The sequence below is a fragment of the Acomys russatus genome, chromosome 32, assembly GCF_903995435.1.
Source record: "Acomys russatus chromosome 32, mAcoRus1.1, whole genome shotgun sequence".
In the NCBI taxonomy this organism is placed as follows: Eukaryota; Metazoa; Chordata; class Mammalia; order Rodentia; family Muridae; genus Acomys; species Acomys russatus.
This window is the reverse complement of record NC_067168.1, coordinates 29,204,278-29,225,519: the sequence shown is the minus strand read 5'-3', so window position 1 is coordinate 29,225,519 and position 21,242 is coordinate 29,204,278. Positions and strand designations below refer to the sequence as shown.

Below are 21,242 nucleotides of genomic sequence, written 5' to 3'. Positions count from 1 at the left end.
CTCCAGCTATGGGGCAGCCTGGGAGAGAGCAGGAGCAATGCAAGGGCCATGCAAATGAACCTCCAAAGAAGATAGGTCAGGGGTCTGTGGTGAGGGCAAACTCACTGGCAAAGAGGCAGGGACACAGCAGCCTCTCTCTTTAGCAGAAGTTCCTCCAGTTCTAGCATGGGTGCCACTTAAGAGTGATCAGCATTCCGTGAGGAGGATGGTGAGTGAGACAAAGACACTGCCGAGAAGGCAGGTGGGGTGAAGCGTGGGGGGGGGGCACAGAACTGCCAAAGAACAAAGGTAAGACCAGAACATGGGGGGGGGGTTATTTTTGTTTTGTTTTGTTCTGCCCTTGGGTGGTGGCATCTCCTTAAAGGAGGTCTGAGTCACCAGGGAAGACATGGATAACAGGGACGAGCCTTTACATCACCCTCCCTCACTTCCTCTCCAGTCATTTGGTATTTTTGAATTCTCCACCCTTTGTCCCCTTCTCCCGCCCCCAGCAAATTTGGCTCATGTGTATGTGTGCACGCATGCTTTTCTGCACGTGTACAACCAACTAGTTTCTTTGTATATTTTTAACCAACTGAGTAAGCAACCCAAAGAAAAGTGTAGGTAAAAAGTCTTTGTACTGCTGAGTACCAGTAATGGTCAGGGGAGTTCAACACTGTCCCCAGCTGTCATCATCCTCTTCATACTTTGTTTGGGTCAAAGGGTCTACTCTGACATAGAGCTAAGGAAGGTTACATAGTCATTGGCTATGGGCCAGGGCAAACTGCAGTAAGGACATGGCCTGGAGTGGGGTGATAACCTTGCCTCAAGTGCTCCTAGCTGTCCACACCGCTGTCTTGCTGGCCTAACGGAATCTCTGTACTTGCCCCTCACCCCCATGGTCACTTAGGCAAGCCTTCCCAAGGCACTGAGTAAGAGTTCAATCAGCAGCCACCTTGGGAGACATTGAGAGTAGCATAAGTCCGGGGCGGCAGCAAGGATGCTTGCCCCCAGCTCTCTGCTCTGATTCTCTGGGACCTGCCTGGTTTTCTGGTGCTTTGAAGTCTGCTGCTCCAGGACCTTAAATGCTCCCTCTTTCAGTGCAGTGGCATCTGAGTCATTCTCCCTCGAACATGGAACCCTTACTTAGCTACATAATGTTTGGAATCCACTGCAAGATGAAAACATGGGGCCTTTTATAACAAGCTAACGCTATTGAGGGGCTCAGGATAAGAAGGGTCAAACATTCACCTCATGCATGCTTCTGAGAGTGCACATCAATGGAGCTGGCCCTGGCTGGCTCAGGGACAGAGGCTGGGGGTTCTCATTACCTGGGTCCCAGCTCCCCTTCTGGGCCAGCCCCTCAGGCCTTACTGCTTTGTACTGAGTTCACCAAAAGACTTTGGTACAAAAAGGCACTAGGAACTGGGCATACATCTTTTAAAAGAAGTTGAGCGGCCCCTGCTGGGTATAAAGGGGCACTGACGCCAAACTCTGAAAACTAGTGAGAACATGATCTTTGTCTTTCTTTCTTTCACAATTATATTATTTTTGAAGTTAAACAGGCATATCTAATGTTTCATGTATCTAAGATCTCCTAATAATATTTCTCGCAGTTCTGCCTTCATTCTAGAAATAAGACAAACATGAAAACTCTGAGAATTCTGATTGAATTTTCTAGGGCACTGCTGTGGCCTTTGCAAAGGATGTGACAGTCTGGGTTGGAAGGCACTTACTGAGTGACTTAATAAGTCTTTTAACCTGCAACAAGCTAGCTTTAACTTGGAATGACATTAAATTGTAAGGTGCCATCTCTTGTTCAAAGTGCAGTGACATCTAGCTAAAGAGAGAAAGCAGGGCTGGACATATAGAGCCTATATGTCTAAAAACAAGCAAACAAGCAAACAAACAAACAAACAAGACCCAAACCAAAAAGATCAGGAAGTCCCCCAGGCCTGACCAAACCTTTCAATGACTCGGGGAACCTAGGCCCCTTGCCCGGAACAGCAGTTCCACTTTGCGGCTCTCTGCTGCTTCTGCTCCGTAGTCAGTGTCTACCTCCCATCATGTCCCCTGGCCCCTTGGCTCATATGTCAGGTGTTGGTTCAGAAACTCAAGACAAGTACAAGAAACGACACATTTCCTTTAAAGCAAATGCAGTCGGCTGGAGTCTATGTCGCTGAATCCGAGCAATGCGCCTTTCCCTGCCTTTTCACCCATCCTCTTGCCACTGTGTGTCTCTGTGTGTTGGCTGCCAAGGGTACACAGCTCATGTGCTCTGGAGTGCTGTGTTTAGACATTTCCAGCAGATGGCTGGAAGGGAGAGCCAACAACTGACAATTCACAGCAGTCCATCCATCCCCAGAGCGAGAGCTTGATGCCACATGGTCCAGGGTCCTTGCAGGACCAGGCTGAGGGTCTGAGCTGTAAGCATTTCTTGCTCAGTGCTCTCTGCTCTGCCTCACTCCACCCGCACCTGCCCCCTAAGTGATGGGATTAAAGGTGTGCACCCCCACTGCCTGGCCATGGATTCTTTAAAAAAAAAAAAGTTTTTATTGAGTGTTTTGCCTATATGGGTACATATGTACCTAGTGTGTGCAGTCCCCTCAGAGGCCACAAGAGGGTGAGGGAACCCCTGGAACTAGAACCACAGGCAGGTGGGAGCTGGTATATGGGTGCCAGGAACTGAGCCCAGGTCCTCTGCAAGAGCAACTAGTGCTCATAACCACTTGAGCCATCTCTCCAGCCTCAACAAATTCTTGTATAAATATAGTACTGAGTACTGGCTCCGAAGTGTTTTATATTTGAAAGGGCTCTGAGATATGAGATGCCATTACTATTTTGAATAAGAGGAATACTCTATTTAAACAAAGCCTCCCCCGCCCCAGTGGCCCAAAGGCGACGACTACAGATAGGGGACAGAGGACACTAACAGCTAACTGGGATTACAAGCACACACCATCATGCCAAGCCCAATTTTTACTGGAGTTCTAGGGATCAACCTTAGGTCTTGACTAAGCCATCCCCTAACTCCTCAGACATAACCTTTTAATCTGTACATTTATGCAACGTCTGGAAATACCCTGGGAATCTTAGGAATGGCAGTCATCAGTGAGTGGGGGTGTCTGCTTGGGGCACCTACAGGTTGACCCCGCTCAGAACAGGCATGGGGGTACAAATCCGTGGTTCTCTTCACGTCTGGCTTTCTCTGTCCTTCTTGCTCATATTTCAACTACCTGAGGCAGAGGACACATGTAAGTAGCTGGGAAAGATTCAACTTTGACAGAAGCAAAACTGGAGCTAAAGGCAAATGTTTAACCAGCTGCGTTCAAACGCGAGTGAGTGAGTGAGTAAGCGTAGCCCCGAGAGCCACAGAGCCTGCATTCCTGACAAGTCTCAGTTTCTCATTCAGAACATTTTCATGCTGCGCTTTGTTACTAAAAAGCCAAGTGGGCGTGTGTTCTTGAGTGGTGATTTATTACTAAAAGTCTAGATTCGGAGACAGGGGGAGACATGTTTTATCTACATGGTTTGAGAACTCTATCCATGGGAAAGAAAGCCAGCATCAGTTTCCAGCGGGTGGGACGTTCTCGTGGAGGCACTGTAGGGCCAGGTCCGTCCACTTCATCTCCTGTTCTTTCACAGACTCTGTGGTGCCCCCGTTGTCCTGCTCAGGCTCCGGAAGCTCACTCTGGAAGGGAAGGACACCCACAACAACCATCAGGGAGTTTCCTTTCTATGGGGTTTTGAGATGGGTTTCATGGAGCCTAGGCTGACCCCACACTCACTGTGTCGGTGTGAACACTGTTTCGGCACTGCTGGGGACTGAGCACAGGGGCCCTGTGCTTGCCACACCAGCACTCTACCACTGAGATGCGTTCTCAGCCAACTGCCCCGGACTCTCTGAGCTATCTTTCTTTGTCCCGCAGGAGCTGGAATTACAGGTGCAAACATGGTCTTGAGGTTAATTCTGAAAACACAAGGGCACTAGGAACTAGAGCCTGTGAGGCACTAAGAACAGCCAGCATAGCTGATGTGATCCTACTAAAGAAAGAGTCTAAAGAAACAGATGTATGGAAAGCACCAGAGTTCTGTCAGTGTGGCTCCCTCCCCATTCAGCATGGAAGGCTGGGCACGGTGACTCTGGTTTTCTTACAAAAGGCAGCAGTGGGGCAGAAGTGGAAAGGGGGGAGGGGGAGGGGAGAGGGAGAGGGAGAGGGAGAGGGAGAGAGAGAGAGGGAGGGAGGGAGGGAGGGAGGGAGGGAGGGAGGGAGAGACTGAAGCCCCAGACAGCCATTTATTCACTGGCTTATTTGAGTGAGGTAATTCAAACCCTTGGGGGGGGGGGGTTGTGTCTTTGTTTCTACTCTTGAAAACAGGAGAAACATTTATCTGTTTTCCTGTCTTGGGTGTTTGTAAAGATAGAACGGACAGCTGGGTCCAGAGCCTGGTGCTGCACAAGGTGTCCAGTGCTGCAGGGCACTCCCTAGAAACAGGGGTGGCTGACAAGAGCCGATGCAAAGCCTTTCTTAAATGCTTTAAAGGCAAATCAGATTTGCTGGTATGTTTTTTACATACAAGAAATGTATCAAGGGGAAAAAAAATGCAGCACTCAAAATGCTTATGTGACAAAATGGGCTGGCTAAGGGACACTAGCAATGTAACAGATGAGATCGCCCCCTAGTGGGAAAACACAATAAAGACCAACTCACACCCCAATTGCCATTTTCTCACAGTGGTAAGGCATGGGACCACACTGGCACAATCTGGTATGGCTCCCTAACATACACCCATTTGTTACTGCTGAATCCGTGCTTGGTTCCACAGACCACCGATACCATGTATTTCTGTGCATTACCCGCTTATACTTTGTGTCAACAGACCACTGCTTAAAATTCAGAGTCAGGATGCACCACCTAATTTATTTACACTATATGGAGGTATTTTTTAAAATTATGTTCAGCATATAGAAAATGACATTTAGTTACCATATGTGCAAGTTATTTGAATTGGGTCCAGTAAAATGGTTCAGTGGCTAAAGGCGTTTGCTGCCGAGGCTGATGACTTGAGTTCTTCATGTGTCTTGGCACACAGGTACACACACAAGAAAAACCTAATGTGTTTGCATCATATGCATCTGTTTTACAAATGTAAAATGAGATCTAACATTCCATATACAGACCCAGAGAACTGTCACTCTCTCGTCAATTTAGAAATCTGACCTTGATAATTATCTACAGGTCACAAAGAGTAAACTGGCCCTTGGTTAAGAACTACTTAATTCAGAGGCAGGGGCTGCTTCAATTTCATTCCCTCTATGGGCGTGCTAAGCTTCCTAAAATGACACACCCTTCTCTTGGTGACTATGAATTCTTGCGATGAGCGCCACCATGTAAAACCACACAAAACATGCTGACCTAAACACAACACTCACGGGGCACACTCCTCAACAGCTGCAGTTCTTCTCAGATACTCCTGCTGAGCGGCAGACTCTACTCCATGACTGCGCATCTGGGTGGCCACTGACTTGCTCTCATCAGCAGAATGAAGCTGTGGAACAGTTCTGGCCTGAGCTCCAACGCTCCGCGCTTCCCCCTGACACTGCTGTTGAAGCTGAGGCTGAGGTCCCAGGAGAGCCTACTGGATGTGCCAAGTCCCAATTATCCTACCTCCTGGAGATATCCTGTTAAGTACTGCCAGACATGTGACCCCCTGCCCACTCAGCTCCAGCTAGTCTGCTGCCTGACAGCTCAGCACCAGCAAGCTGAACTGGTGTGGTCCAGAACTCTCAACTGACTTATAAAATCATGACCAAACAGTTGTTATTGTAAGCCATTACGTTTCAGGACAATTTGTTATGCAGCAAAGGCTAACTGATATACACATTCCCTTAGAATCACAACATTGTATGGATGGGCAACAGGACCAGGCTGCCACCAGGAAGTCAGCAGAGGGACGTCCCTCTTCTTCATTCCCTACCAAAAAATGTCCTTAAATCCAGGTGTACAGAGTTTAGCAAGTCACCATACTCTTCTTGGTACTCTTCTGGCTTTTCTCTCTTGCCTAGATTGCTGCACTGCAGTAGCCTACTTGGTACCCCTATCTCTTTCTTCTACCAGGCTGTCACCATCAATGCTGGGAACCCCACTTTCTGAAAGGCAAACCTGGGCATGGCCTCCTATCTACAAATGTAATTGCTCCCCACTCCCCCACCATCTCCCAACGTGTTTCAAAACCCTGGGCCTGTTTCATTCTTTCCTCTACTGCAGTGCCCTGTCTTCCAGTTCTTTTCATAAGCATTACATCTTCTCTGAAGCATCTCTGCTGCATGCCAGGCCTCCAGCCGCTCTCCCCTTGGCTATTCATTTCCCTGCTAGGTAGTGCGGTTACTTAGTGACTTACTCCCTGACCCCAAACTGGAACTTTCTCTTATGCTCACATTATCTTAGGGGACACAGTTGACTCTGGAGAAGTGCTTGTTGGATAGCTGGCTGGGTGAAACCTTACGGATTTTGAGCTTTGTAGATAGAGGCATGAAGTCTGACTTATGAGGTATTAGACTTGGGGCAAGTGTGCCTCTCCTACTCTTTGCCTGACAGATGGAGACAGCACCGCCTTGCTTAAATGGCTGTCTTAAGGATTACAGATAATGCAAGCCTTAACTTCAGTCTCTGGCTTAAAACTGGACTAAAGGGCAGCCACAATGCCTTTTCCTTATTTTATCGATAAAGCACGGACAGCGACTGAGCGCATTGCCATCTCTCCCGCTTGAATGAGAGCACAGGTGAGCTGCGTGTTTTCTTTCTTTGCAGAACATCCAAGGCAGGCAATGCTCCTGGAAGTCACGCTGTATTGGCTGCTCTTCTAGAGCACAGGGCACACTGTACAGAGAAAGTCCCAAGACTATGTTTCCTTGTCCTTTGTTAGGCCTCTGCAACATCAATAAGAGTTTTGAAAAAAAACATCTACATAAGTAAAAGTGGGAGGTTGCTTATTACATAAGGGTCAACAATCACCTTTTAAGGGCGCTTTCCAGAGATCAGCAAAGAAAAGGTATACTGAGGGCTTGTATGTCTAAGGCCAAAGAAGAAAAGCTAGGTAGCCTTCAAGCACTTCCTGGAAGCTAGGCTATGTGTGCAGCCAGTGTTTCAGAAATGCCAACAAGGTGGGCATGGTGGCGCATGTAATCCCAGCACTTGGGAGGCAGAGACAGGCGGATCTCTGTGAGTTCAAGGCCAGTCTGGTCTATAAAGTGAGTCTAGGACTGTATAGGCTACACAGAGAAATCCTGTCTCAAAACAAACACTCAAAAACCAAAAACCAGAAATGCCCACAGAGAGGCCGGGAGACGGCTCGGGAGACGGCGCGGTGGTTAAGAGCTCATGCTGCTCTCGCAGAGTCTGGGTTTCAGCACTCGCCCTGGGTGGCTCACAGCTGCCTTTAACTCCAGCTCCAAGGGATCCAACACCCTCTCCAGGCCTCTAAGGGCACCTGCACTTATGTGCTCCCCCACCCTACCCAAAACATGCACACATACAGAAACAGAAATGGCTCGGTGGTACGATCACCTACTGCCCTTCTAGAGGACCCAAGTTTGGTTCCCAGCACCTATGTTGGGTGACTCCTAACCACCTGTAACTCCAGCTTCAGGGGATTTGATGCCCTCTTCTGTCCTCCTCCCGACCTGCACCTCTCTCTCTCTCCCCCCCCACCTTTCTCTCTTATTCACACACACAAATAAAAACAAAATAAATCTTCAAAAAACAAGAAAAAAAAAAAAAAACCCAAACCAAACCAACAACAACAACAACAAAAGATTGATAAACCAGCAGGGAATCCAGGGCACACACGTTCCTTACTTCTCTGTGTGTTATGAGCTGAATTCATACCTGGCTTACTGCTGGCTTTGGGTAATACCACAATGTGTCTCCAGAAATCTGGGCTCCAGCCTGGGTATGACCTCTAACTTAGCTGGTTACACCACCCAGTTCTCTGAACCATGAAAAGATGAGCCAGTGCTTTCCAGAGGCTTCTAGATTTAGAGGACGCCACAGTTTGGATTTCATCTTCCATCAACCTCCGCTAGATTTCACCAGTAGGTTCTGACCCATGGTCCTGAGCTCGAATCACAACCTACCAGTGGAATCGCGACGTCCTCATATGGCAGCTTGTCTTCCCGCCAAGCGTCATCAATCAAATCCAAGATCCTTCCGTCCCGCTGCACCTCACTGTCCATTTTCCTGCAGCTTTGCTCTTGTCAGGCCTGTAAGCCAAAGCGGTCATGTCTCAACACCATGAGGGGACAGTATAATCCAGTACCAGGATTCCCTATACTTTTAGCTTGAAACTGGTTTTGTGGTTTGTTTCTTAACACCCCTCCAGAAAAACCCAGAAACTTCTGGGTTTCCAGCTTCCAAGTTTGTTCCTGATCACAATATGGGTCAGGTAACCACAGCTTTTTCCTCACCTCAGCTGACAGATGCTTGAGTGTGTATAGGGGTTACACACAGTTTAGTCGACAGACTAGGTTGCTAGCGTAACCAGAGAGCAACACATTTGTTCTGAGCAAGGTGCTGGAAGGCACTGCATATAAACATAGCTTTCTTTACAATCTCACACAATAACCTTTCCCTGTCTGTGATGTCTTTGAGGAGGCTCTGACTTGACACTGCTTGCCGAGTCTCATCTCCGGCTCCTCAAGCCCTCCTGTTATTTGGCACAAGTCTCCACCTGTCTTGGCTCAAACCTTGGCATTAAGGAATAGGAGCTAAGAGAACATGCTGGGTGTCACTGAGCTGGGATGTATAAAGTGACCAGCCACAGGCCAGCTGCTAACCCTTACGGCAGGAATAACGCGGGCAGTTGGACTTACCCAGGAAACCACTTCCTTTCTCTGAAAGTACTGCAAGACCAATGGTGGCAGCTCCAGGTTCTGGGTTCCTCTGGGCTTGACCCCTGCTCCTCTTTTTTTTTTTTTTTTAGACAGAGTCTCAAACTGTCTCTGTAGCCAAAAGCTGCCTTAAACTCCTAATCCTCCTGCCTCCACCAATGGGATTACAGGCGTGTGCCACCTTATCTGTTTTATGAGGTACAGGGAATCCACCCAGGGCTCTGCGTATACTAGGTAAGCACACTGCACTGACCAAATCCCCAGCTGAGGGGGAGCCTGCAGGAGTCCAGGGAGGAAAGCAAACTGCAAAGAGGTAAGAACTGAAAACTCAGGCTGGTGGTAGTGGCCTTTAATCCCAGTACTTGGAGAGGCAGAAGTAGGAGGATCTCTGTAAGTTTGAGGACAGCCTGGTTTACAGAGTTCCAGGACAGCCAGGGCTACACAGAGAAACCCTGCCTTGAAAAACCAAAAAAAAAAAAAAAAAAGGTTCAGATTGATCTCATCAATCTGGCTTAGTCTTGGGGAGACTGATGCCACATGGTTTATTCCCAACAAATTTAACACAGTACGATAGTGCACAAGGAGGCATTATTACATTGACAGTCAACTTAGGGTGCATGCCATTTCTCCAAGAAGATGGGGTCCTAGAGACGGGTTACCTGCACTAGCTTAAGGGCCTAAGAAAGTTTCTGGGCTAGTCTCAGTCATACAGACAGCAGAGTGGTCATGTGAGCTATTAGCCACTTCTTGTCCTGGTTGGGGGCTTGGGGGGAGCCCCTGGCTACATAGATAACGTATGTGTCCTTTAGACTGGTTGTGGGAGTTTGGGGGAGCCCCTTGCTGTAAGGGTTACCTTGCTGTTACTAGTCACCTCCAGTCCTGGTTGAAGGACCTTAATATGGCCTGGCCCAACAGATAGCTCAGAGCACCAGGCTGTTAGTCACTCCCATGCCCCAGTTTTCTGAATAGAAGAACAGGTTTTCCATCTGTGCCGTTGGAAAGACAATCCAGTGTGCTTAGCATTCTCTGTCTCCCTGGAGATGCGCAGGTGCAAGGGCCTTTGCACAGTGCTCCCAACACTCAGCCTTTTTTCTTCTTAAAAAAAAAAAATTAAATTTGTGTATGTATGTTTTGAAGTCAAAGGACAACTTGAGGTAACTGGCTCTCTTCTTCTACCAGGTGGGACCCGGAGATTGAACTCAGACCGCCAGGCTTGGTGCACATGCCTTTGTGGCACTGTGCAGCTTGCTGGCTCTCTGCAGGGCCTGGTCCAAGTGCCCAGGACGCCTGCTTAGCTCCCTGGCCACACACCATTCTTCATTTTTCTCCTCAAACTGTTGCAATCTAATTCAAAAGGCTAATCATTCTGGAGTACTTCCGGGTTTCCAGCTTCCAAATTTGTTCCTTATCACAAACACACCACAAAGTGGCCACCAAAGCAAGGTCTTGAAACTATTAGCATCAGTGGCTCTCCCAGGGACTCTTCCGTTTCTGACAGATGGGAGACTCTTGCAAGAAATGACCCTTGGCAGTAGAGTCTGGCTTTGCCATAAAGGTCTGTGCTCGTCTCCAAGAGTATAAAGGCAAGCTAGCACTATCTATCTAGTCTGGAGGTGGGGAGGAGCTTTCACTTTTAAAAATTCAAGCGGGAGCCTGGGAGGCGGCTCAGTGGGTGAAGTGCTTGCTGGGCAAGCAAAAAGACGAAAAATCCAGATTGCTGTCAGACTCGTAAAAAGCCTGGCGCAATCTCTGGGAGGTTGCCAGGCCAGGCAGTATAGCTGAATCTGAAAGTTCCAGGTTTAGTGAAAGATTCAAAGTGGAAAACACTGATGTTGCCCTCTAGACACACACACACCCCGCCTGGAAATCAGGTAATGCTTAGTAAGTTTTCCTTCGATTTAACCAGACCCTAGCCAGTGAACAATGCAGAGCCATCTGAAGGGATCCCATCTGCAGAAATGTGTAACTCATCCTACCTGCCAGTTCTGGTCACACTTCCAGAGTGTGACATGTTTTCTTCCTTTCCTGATACTTTTTTTTTTTTTTAATAGCTGTGTCTTGGGCTACAGGTCACAATTCCCTCAGCTGATTTTCCCAGGCCTACACAGACAGCACCTTTCTCTGAAGGTTCTGACTTCCCTCCAGCGTTCGCAGGCTTTCTGTCCTTGAGTGCTTGCTGCTTGCCTTAACTGATCTATGGAACCTTCTATGGAACCTTAGGTCAGCTTTGTGACTGACTGGCAACGGTAATGCGATGATTTCCAGCGTTTCCACAGTTGGCCTCGGTATTTTGTACGATGCCCCTCTTCCACATGCTTTACTACCTGGCATGCTTATCACCCGTCCCGTTCTTCTTCATCAGCAATGCTTGGCTGTCCTTCCAAACATAATACAAACGACAGATCTTTCGGGTCTACATCTATTTTCCTGGGTCTGGTGCTCCCCTAATACCCTGGCCACAGCCACTGCCCCAAATCCTTATCGGACAGCATAGCCTCTCCGGGTTTCTTAAATTTTCTTTTTTACATACGTACTGTTGTTTTTCTATGCACCCGCCCCACTCCCACACACGAGAGAATACAAAACTCTCAGCTCTCAGGTTGTCTCCTTTAGACTTCAGGCTGAGTGCAATTTCAAGAGCCATTTCTTCACCTGCCCGCTTGATCTCTGGGCACAAATGAGTGACAGCAGGAGGGGAGCTTGTCACACTACCCAGACATCTCTTTCCAGGTATCAGAAGGGTACATCCTATGAGACATACGCACGTCTTACGCATTTTCGAAACCACAGCCTTGTAAATGTAGCTCTAAGCTAAAAGCACGACGTCAAAACCAAAAATGGCCCTCGCAGGCCACCATCCAGGGTCGCTACACGCACAGGCCACCCGCTGCGCCGCTTCCGGTTCGACGGCTGGAGATGCCATATGCGGAAGTGCAAGAAGGAGGTGGGGCGTCGCCATGCGGGCTCCCTTCCACTCCTCGCGGTGTGCAGTAAGGGAATAATGGTCGCTTAAGGACACCGGCCAGCGCCTCTGGATGCACTGGACGCCCGAAGCCGAGGGCGAACGCTTAGCCACCCTCCTAAACCCGGGCCGCGGGCGCGAGAAACCCTTACCCACGTCGGCGCGCGCAACGGCTTCCTCCCGGCCCCGCCCTTCGTCCCGGTCACGTGACCTGCGGCGCTCTCATTCCCCGTATGTTGGTGAGTCCAATCACTACTGTAAGGGGCGGGACGAACGCCGATTTGTTGTGACGCGCGCGCGTCCCCGGCCCGGGGGCGCGCTGGGCTGGGGGTGGGGGTGAGGGGTGAGGGGGCGAGCTCCGTAACCGACTGTGTGCCCCAAAGACGGGCGAGCCGCGGCTGGTTGTAGTGCGGACGCGGCCTTGGCCACCGTGGTGCCGCTAACCTCCAGGCCGCATGGCCCCGCGGCCTCTGCCCGTCGTTGCTCGCCTACCGCCAGGCCCTCTACTGCCCCCTCCTGCAGCTGCCCGGGCGCCGTGCTTCTGGGTCTCACCTCCCCCTCCCTGCGGCGCTCCGAGCCGGCGGGCCAGGTGCAGCGGCCTCGGCGGAGGCGTGCGTGCGGGAGGGCGGGCTGCTGCTGCTCCCGGGGTGGGACCCGGCTTTAGCGTTCCCTGGTAATGTTAGTAGGAGCAGCAGAAGCGTGCTGGGAAACCCCCGAGGCAGGGGAATTGCAGAGGGTTTCGCATAGGAAACAAGATTGGTGGAGTGCAAGTTTTGAAAAAGCATTTCCAGAACGCTTTTATCACGGAAATACTTGACAGTGACTCTGGATTGCAAATAGGGCGGGCTGTCCTTTACAAAATCGTGGAGTTAGTGCATTCGGATGCCACACACGAGTTTTCATTTATAGACTGCCCAGAGTGAGCCCCCCCCCACACAAAAAAAAGCTCGTATCCAGTCTTTAAGACAAAGAAGACAGGGAAGATAATAAAGTAGACCAGGCTGGCCTCAGACTCACAGAAATAGGCCTCCCTCTGCTTCCTGGGTTAAGGACCTGCGCCTCCTTGCCTGGCTTTCTGAGCTCTCTTAAGGCCAATTTAGATTTTAAAAAACTTACTTTCGTAAAACAGAGTAGGTGCTCTTTGTACAATCAATCGAATGCCAGCATTTAATTTTTTTTTAAAAATTTTTGTAAGTCAAGGATCAACGACTATAAGTTACCTTTAGCTAGACACACTTATTCTTAAAGGCTGTAGCTTTATGATACGGTAAGACAAATTTTCTTATTTGGAATGCAGCACCATCTTTAGGCTAATTTTTGTCCCTGCCTCCTTGTCTTCGGTGTTGTCCTCAGTGATGAGTATAGTACAGGAGGCTGTGAAACTAAAATGGGTTAGAGATTTGTAAACTCAGGCACACAGCCCTTTAAAATGTGTGTACACCGAAGTTTAAAATACAATTATGCTGATTGTGCTTCCTCCAGTGGAGAGGCAGAGGACTGTACCTAGGCCTTCCTGCCCTCAAGCATTGTGCAGTGGCGCATGGCAAGGTGCTCCCCATGCCAAAGGATAGATTTGCTTTGCCCAGTTTTACAAAACTACAGTACTGTTTTTACATCAGTACAGATTAGAAAAAAATTACACAATGCCTGCCAGGTGGGGTGTCCGCACACCTTTAATCCCAGCACTTGGGAGGCAGAAGCAGGCCAGCCTGCTCTACAAGGAGTCCAGGACAGCCAGTATTCTGTCTGACAGAAACGCTGTCTCAAAAAACAAACAAACAAACAAAACACCTCCCTCCTCCACTGTCAATATCCAGTGGGATCAGCTTTCTTCAGGTACCCCGCAGGTGCCTGTAATACCTTGTTTGGACCAGACTCCTGCAGAGAACTGTGTTGCATTTGGTTGCTAGGCCTTTAAAGTCTCTAAACGATAGCAGTTACTTACCTCCCTTTTCTCTTTACCATTTCAAACTTAGCTCACTGAATGTGTGCCTCTACTTCCTCTATGACCTCTCCTCCGCTGACTAAATCTTGAGTTACACTGTCCACTGTGGTTCAAGTCATTAGCCAGCTGTGCTATTTTAAATGAAATAAGAGTTTGATCCCCCAGCTGCATTGGCCACATTAGAGATGCCCAGCAGTCACAGGTTGTTTAGTGGCTACTGTTTGAATAATGCAGATAAACTGTTTCCATAATTACAGAAAGTTATGCTGAATACAGTGATCTGTTGAAATACAGTGCTGGATTCAACCTTGATTCCTTTGATGGGAAGTGTAAGAAAAATGTCAGAGCTGTAGGTTTTATATTATGAAAATTATCTGTTGCATTCATTATCAGGGAGACATGTAATGTCTGAGTCATCCAATTTGAGATACTACAGATGAGCTGTGTAGTGGTGCCTATGCTGTCAGCTCAATTAGCCCACCATGAAATTACCCAAGAGCTTTTTGGATGATAGGGAGATCTTTCCTGGCTAACGGTGCCTGGGTCTATCACTGCATGGCAGGTACGGAGTGGTGGTTTCTCATTGTGTCATATGTTCAGTAGTGCTTAGCTGGCACTCTGATGAAGAACTTGCCTTCCGCAGCCATCTGACTATCCTGAAATACAGTTCGTACAGGAATGGCAAGAAAAATGCTTAACTCTGTTCCTTTCTTTTCAGACTACAGCAATGAATTGGTGGCCTAGCAACCTCCAAAGGTAACCTGAGGGCTCTATCATTAAAACAAACTTAGACTTGAATGTGTTTAAATCTATGGCCTAGCAACCTCCAGAGGTAACCATGGGCTTTACCTTAAAAACAAATGAACCAATAGGCTTTAATGTGTTTAAATTATTTGTACATATTATAGATTTTTTTTTTTTCAAGACAGGGTTTCTCTGTGTGGCCTTGGCTGTCCTGGACTTGATTTATAGACCAGGCTGGCCTCGAACTCACAGCAATCTGCCTGCTTCTGCCTCCAAGTGCTGGGATTAAAGGTGTGTACCACCATGCCTGGCTTTTTGTTTGTTTGTTTGTTTTTTCAAAAATTTTTTGATACCCCAAATTGTTTTGTTTTTAGCCAGTGGGGACCCTTTAAGACCCATAGTTACGATAGTTTCCTCCTAGTTTTGCTTTAGCTGGGATTTATGTAATCCAGGCTGGCTTTGAACTTGCTATGTAGCCAAGGATAATCTTAAATTTAAGAACTTCCTGCCTCCACCCCCCAAGTGCTAGGATTATCGGTGCGAGCCACCATGGCAGCTCAATACTTCTTCTTTTCCTTTTCATGCGTTAGTTATAAGACACTATCATAGTCCCTATAAAACAACATAAAGCAGGCTTACTTGTAGGTGATCTTTATCCTGGTCTATCACCCTGATTGTTTCCCTTCCTTAAGGTAGTATTTCTCAGTTTGTTCCTCAGTAAATAAGTACCCAAAGGCAAACACACTCACTTCTTTTTACTGTTTTGTGGCCTGCTATTTTCATCTTGTAACAGGTCCCTCCATAGAAATCTGTGGCCATTATTACCTCTTTTTACGCCTTCATAATATTCCCTCCGTGAGTGAGTGTGTAGTGAGTGTCCTACTGTGTAATGCTACAGCAGGGAATGTACGTTATGAACACGTGAGCAAGACTGAGCATCTTCTCACTAAACTGTCATTTGCATCTCCTTTTCTGTTCACTGACTGTTCCTATATCCTATTTATTTTCCTATAGCTATCCATATATAGACATATAAATATATGTATTGTTTATATCTTTGGTAATTAACTTTTTGTGGCAAAGCTATTTCTTTTTTTAATTTTAATTTTATTAATTTATTCAGATTACAATTAAATTGTTATCCCATCACTTGTATCCTCCCATTCCTCCCTCCCTCCCACTTTCACCCTATTCCCCTCCCCTAGGTCTAAGACCAAGGGGGACCTCCTCCCCCACTATGTGGTCATAGGCTATCAAGTCTCATCTTGGTAGCCTGCTTGTTCTTTCTTTGAGTGCCATTAGGCCTCCCCACCAAGGGTAGGTGGTCAAATATGGAGCACTAGAGTTCATGTCAGAGTCAGTCCCCACTCACTACATAACTGTGGAGAATGTCCTGTCCATTGGGTAGATCAGAGTAGGGGTTCGATGTTTACTATTTGTATTGTCCTTGGTTAATGCAATAGTTTGAGCAGAGCCCCCTGGGCCCTGATCCACCCATCACAATGTTCTTCTTGTAGGTTTCTAGGACACTCTGCGCCCTTCTATTTTCCCATCTCCTATATTTCTCTTACCTAGAGTCTCAATAGGGCTTCCACAAGACTCAGCTATTCTATTCCTTGAAATATAACCAGAAAATGCTCCACCACATAACAAGGACATATGCTCAACCATGTTCATAGCAGCTTTATTCATAATAGCCAGAACCTGGAAACAGCCTAAATGTCTCTCAGTTGAAGAATGGATAAAGAAACTGTGGTACATTTACACTATGGAATACTACTCAGTTATTAAAAAGAAGGAAATCCCGAAATTTGTCGACAAATGGATGGGACTAGAAATGATCATAGTGAGTTAACCCAGAAGCAGAAAGACTCACATGGTATATACTCACTTATAATTGGGCACTAGCCCAAAAGGCATGCCCCATGAAAGTCTTCACTTATCAGGAGATTGGCAAAACTATTTCTAAGGCTTTCCTTGTGACATTTTTTTTTTCTACTTAAAAGCTTAAGTACTTATATTTCTTAATCTTTGTAATTTATCTTTCTGATTTTGGTCACAGTTTGAACAGACTTTTTAAACTTTCATCTTTATTTTGAAACATTTCTCTAGTTTACCTTTAAAGAGGAGCTTTTGGGGAAATGTTGTTTGTTGTTTGTTAGTGTAGTGTGTCTGTCAGAGCCATCAGTGACTGCACACCTTGGTAGTCATGCCCCTTCTCAGCCTCACACCTTTGCCTATTTACTTGTAGTTATTTTTTTCCTTTTCCTTTTTGTATTCCATTTTGTAGTGTGATCTTAGGTGTATACTCTGGTTATTTTCCCTTAACTTGTTAAGGAAGAGGTTAAGTTAGAGGCCTAAGTTGCCTTCTGTCCCTTAACTCCTGATGTGCTAATGAGTTTCAAAGATTTGCCATGATCATCACTCTTACTATGTTCTTTCACCCCTATGACCTAAAGGGCGTTTCCTGCCCCCAGGACTTGATGATAAAGACCTGTGTCCCCTTTAATCATCATCTCCAGATTTGAGTGATTGAAAACAGCATTCATTCCCTGCCTGTTGGCCGGCTGGACTGCGGGGCCTCAAGTTAGCATTTGATGTTAGGAGTGTGGCCGATCATTAGTTTCTCCTTCAATCTGTACTGAATATTAGTAACACAGAGTACTCAGCCACACAGTCTGTATCACATGGTACCATCAAAGAGGAAACAAGTGACTTGTCTGGAGTACGTGAAGGCCATGGTGGTTAAAGACAGAATCTGTGTTGTGGCTGTGAAAAACTGAAGACAACCATGTATCCATAGGAAATCCATGTCTTCCCAGTTTATCTGATCCAGAGAGTGGAAACTGGTGCATTTGGCTGGGACTCTAGCAGAAGGTGCTGATAAAGAAGCATGCCTCTAAGCCTCTAATCCCAGCACTCGGGAGGCAGAGGCAGGTGGCTCTCTGCGAGAGACCAGCCTGCTCCACAAAGTGAGTCCATGACAGTCAAGGCTACACAGAGAAACCCTGTCTTGGAAAAATAAAAAAGCACACCTCACATTAGCAGGCCTTTTCTTCAAGGCATTTTGCTGTTGTTCTGTGCCTGTTTTAAATTAGGCACAATTTCTTAAAATTAGGCACAGAATTTTAAATGAAATTCTTGGTCTCAATTCTAGGATTTCAGTTTTGAGCCAGTCGGTGGCTTTTCTTACACCTGTATAATTTTATAACAGTGCTGCTGCCACCTAGTGGCCATGAAGAGATATGCTTTAGTTTTGTTTCCCACTGAGAAGATCCTGTTGTCTATAAGAAGGAGAGCGATATAAAAGATGGCATAGTGCTTGTGATTGTAGGGTCATGCCACCTGGATTTGAACTTAAGGAATATGACCTATAGCTTTACATAGTTGGGTCATTCCCCTGTTTCCTCAAAGTGATAGCACCTTTTATGAGGGTGCAGAAGATAGAAAGTATCAAAGGCAGGTAGATAAGGTGAACATTCACTAAAGTTTAGCATCTGTTATACACATTGTTAGTTATTAAATGGTGTCATATATAAATGCCAACAAATTATATGTTATTAAGTAGATCACTGCTGAAGAATAACATGACCAAAAGAGGTATATTTTAGTAGGAATAATTTGGAGAAATAATTATAGAGAAAGATGAAATAAAGACCATGGCAGTAACTGCTCATACCCTTCATTTTACAGATGGGAAGCCGAAGTCTGATGACATATAGCTGGTTGGTTGCACAGCAGAGTTGTCTGATGGGTCTCTGTCTAGTGTTGAGTGCACTCTGCTGCTTCCCAGTTCAGCAGAGCAAAAGCGGGGTCTGGATGGCACTGTAATTTGACTCTTACTATTGTCTGGAAGAAAGTGGAATAAAATGTGGGGTCCTCTCCTTTAGGGTTTTACTTTGGGTCATGGTGACGTATATCAGGAATATCGGCTGGAGGAAAGGTTCCTCAGCCCCATGTGCACAGGGGCCCACAGCCCTTGTTAGGACATGGAGAAGTAGGTGCGGAGACAGTGGATGGTTGTGTTTCACCGTCTTCTCATCCTTGTCCTCTGTCCCTACACTCACTGCCTGCAGATGCTGAACTTTTTTGTTTCTTTTTTACCCCCACACTGGGGTAAAAAACATTTATTACTATCTAGAGAGCTGTTTGCACAGCACTACATTATTTGTTAAATAAAGGGATCTACTTCTCAAAAGAAATACAACTTTTGGGGAAGTGTTAGTTCATAGGGACTGAATTTCTACAGCCTAACCTTTGGCCTTGTTCATAATTCAGGGTTGAAACTTTGAAAGCTTAAGGAAAGAGGACAATTTCTTTTTTAAAAATTTATTTTGTATGTATGAATGTTTTGCTTGCATGTTTTTCTGTGTACCATATACATACCCAGGGATCCTCTGGAACTAAATTTAAGGATAGTTATAAGCTGCCATGTGGTGTGGGTGCTGGGAATCAAACCTGGGTCCTCTGTAAGAACAACATGTGCTTTTAACCATTGTTTTCTCTCCAGCCCAATAGGGAGCTTTCTTCAGAATGAAAGGTCTGCCAAGGAACGTTTTAAGTTTATAAAGAGAAACTTACCACGTGACACTTCTGAGTTTAAGGGTCTTTTTTCCTTTGTGATATGAATTTCTCTTTTCGGGTAGTCTGTTCTGTGTCCTCTCTCTTTGAGGTCCTTGTTGGCAGTCCTGCAGCTGTGACCAGTTTACATAAGGGGAGATGGGGTTTCCTAAGGCATGCAGCAGTGCCATGTTGAAATAGTGGTCTTAGTTCTGGACCTCAGAGATGAGTAACATTAGTTTTCTGTCCCTGAGAGACCAATGGTCTAGAAAGAAGGAGAGATGTACAAAACCTTTATTTTTGGATTCTATTTAATTTGGGAAGAAGAGTGGGGAAATGTGTTAGAGACAAGGAATTGTCAAGTGCTGTCAACCCTGTGCTTACCGTAGGGGACAGAATGTGACCCAGGAAACCTTCTCTGGGGTCTGTGACTGACGTGGGAGCTTAATTTTAAAATTTTATTTTATGTACATTGGTGTTTTGACTGCATGTATGTGTCACACCTGTGTGAGGGTGTCAGATCCCCTGAGACAGTAGTTAGATACAGTTGTGAGCTGCCATGTGGGGCCTGGGAATTGAACCGGGGTCCCCTGGAAGAGCGGCTGATGCTCTCAACTGCCGAGCCAACTCTCCAGCCCCACGCTTATTTGTTTATTTTTAAGATTTATTTTGTTTTATGAGTATGGGTATTTTGCCTGCATGTATGTATGTTCACCGTGTGCATGCCTGATGTTTGCAGAGGCCAGAAGAGGGCATTGGAGCCCCTGATTCTGAACAGCCGTGTGGGTGCTGAGAACTGAACCCAGCGATTTTGCAAGAGCAACAAGTGCTTTTGACCATGTCTCCAGCCCCAGACCAGAGAGCTTGACCTCTTTACAATGACTCTTGTTTTAAAAATCAAGAAACCTGTGCTTAAAAAGCACTCTGCTTGGAGCTGGAGAGATGGCTCAGGGCTTAAGAGCACTTACTGCTCTTCCAGAGGTCCTGAGTTCAATTCCCAGCAACCACATGGTGGCTCATGACTATCTATAATGAGATCTGGTGCCCTCTTCTGGTCTGCAGTCTTACATGCAGGCAGAGCATTGTATACATAAACAAACAAACAAAAAGCTACTCTGCTTTCCTTTCATCAGTGGTTCCAATTTATTCCTCTCCTTTTGTGAAGGTTTGTGTAAATGACCCTTGAGAGAAACTACTTTCCACTCTTACATTCTTTAAGAACTAGGCATAGAGGGGCTAGAACAATGACTCAGCAGTTAAGAAGACCAGAACTTGTTTCCCAGAACCTAGATCTGGTAGCTCCAGTGCCTCTGGCTTCCATGGGCACCTGAACTCGTGCACACACTCATGCATAAACACACAGTTAAAAATAAGTCTAGACTATGACAAAAGAAAGCAAGCCTGGACTGGTGGCAAACATCTTTATTTAATCCCATCACTTAGAAGGCAGAAGCAGGTAGACCTCTCTTTCTGAGTTCAAGGCCAGCCTGGCAACATGCATAGCTGGTTCTAGGTCAGCCAGGGCTACATAATGAGACTCTGTCTCAAAATTAAGTTAAATAATCAATAAAAAGGCCTAGAGTAATGAGGGGTTTCATTGATTTTGCAGGATAATTTCAGCAGCAATTAAGATTTTCACTCATTATATTACTTTCACTCATATTAAGTTGGAATGTTGGGATACAGAACTGACCTTTTTTTTCACTCTTTTCTTTTTTCCCAGTTGCCAAAACAGAGGGGATTTGGTGATGGAGGCTTTGTTGGAAGGAATACAAAAGCGGGGGCATAGTGGGTAAGTTTGCCTTTAACTGTGAGCTTCTTTTTTTTTCTAATGTATTTGTTTATTATGTATACAGTGTTCTGCCTGTAGGCCAGAAGAGGGCGCCAGATCTTATTCTAGATGGTTGTAAGCTACCATGAGGTTGCTGGGAATTGAACTCAGGACCTCTGGAAGAGCAGGCAGTGCTCCTAACCTCTGAGCCATCTCTCCAACCAACTGTGAGCTTCTTATTGCAGCTTAAAACCGTCTCTAGGTCTGTTAAGCAGAAGCTAAGCCGAGCCACGGCGCATCTGTGGACTGCACCCCTCCCTCATCATTTGTCTCCCTTTAGCAGTACTGGGGTGGACTCTTGCTTGAGTTTCTTCTGCAGCTCAGAGGGCAT

At 46.5% G+C, this 21,242-nt stretch overlaps 2 protein-coding genes across 4 annotated transcripts in view; one reads left to right on the top strand and one right to left on the bottom strand.

The window, feature by feature from the left end:
• Positions 1-3,507: 3,507 nt before the first annotated feature.
• Positions 3,508-12,090, bottom strand: Anapc13 (anaphase promoting complex subunit 13). 3 transcript variants are annotated; one of them, XM_051140753.1, is made up of 3 exons: positions 11,984-12,090; positions 8,117-8,242; positions 3,508-3,670 (listed from the first exon to the last, which is right to left on the bottom strand). In XM_051140753.1, the coding sequence occupies exons 2-3, from the start codon at positions 8,213-8,215 to the stop codon at positions 3,545-3,547; spliced, it is 225 nt and encodes a 74-aa protein (XP_050996710.1). In that variant the 5' UTR covers positions 8,216-8,242; positions 11,984-12,090; the 3' UTR covers positions 3,508-3,544. The 3 variants fall into 3 exon arrangements, with proteins under 3 accessions (XP_050996710.1, XP_050996709.1, XP_050996711.1); XM_051140752.1 differs by lacking the exon at positions 11,984-12,090 and adding an exon at positions 11,631-11,747; XM_051140754.1 differs by lacking the exon at positions 11,984-12,090 and adding an exon at positions 11,635-11,740.
• Positions 12,091-14,341: 2,251 nt separating this feature from the next.
• The window catches only part of Cep63 (centrosomal protein 63), a 43,825-nt gene continuing 36,924 nt past the window's right edge, over positions 14,342-21,242 (top strand). Inside the window, exons 1-2 of the mRNA XM_051140758.1 lie at positions 14,342-14,532; positions 20,804-20,872. Coding sequence (XP_050996715.1) covers positions 14,504-14,532; positions 20,804-20,872 — 98 coding nt within the window. The 5' untranslated portion in view covers positions 14,342-14,503. The remainder of the gene's footprint in view (positions 14,533-20,803; positions 20,873-21,242) is intronic.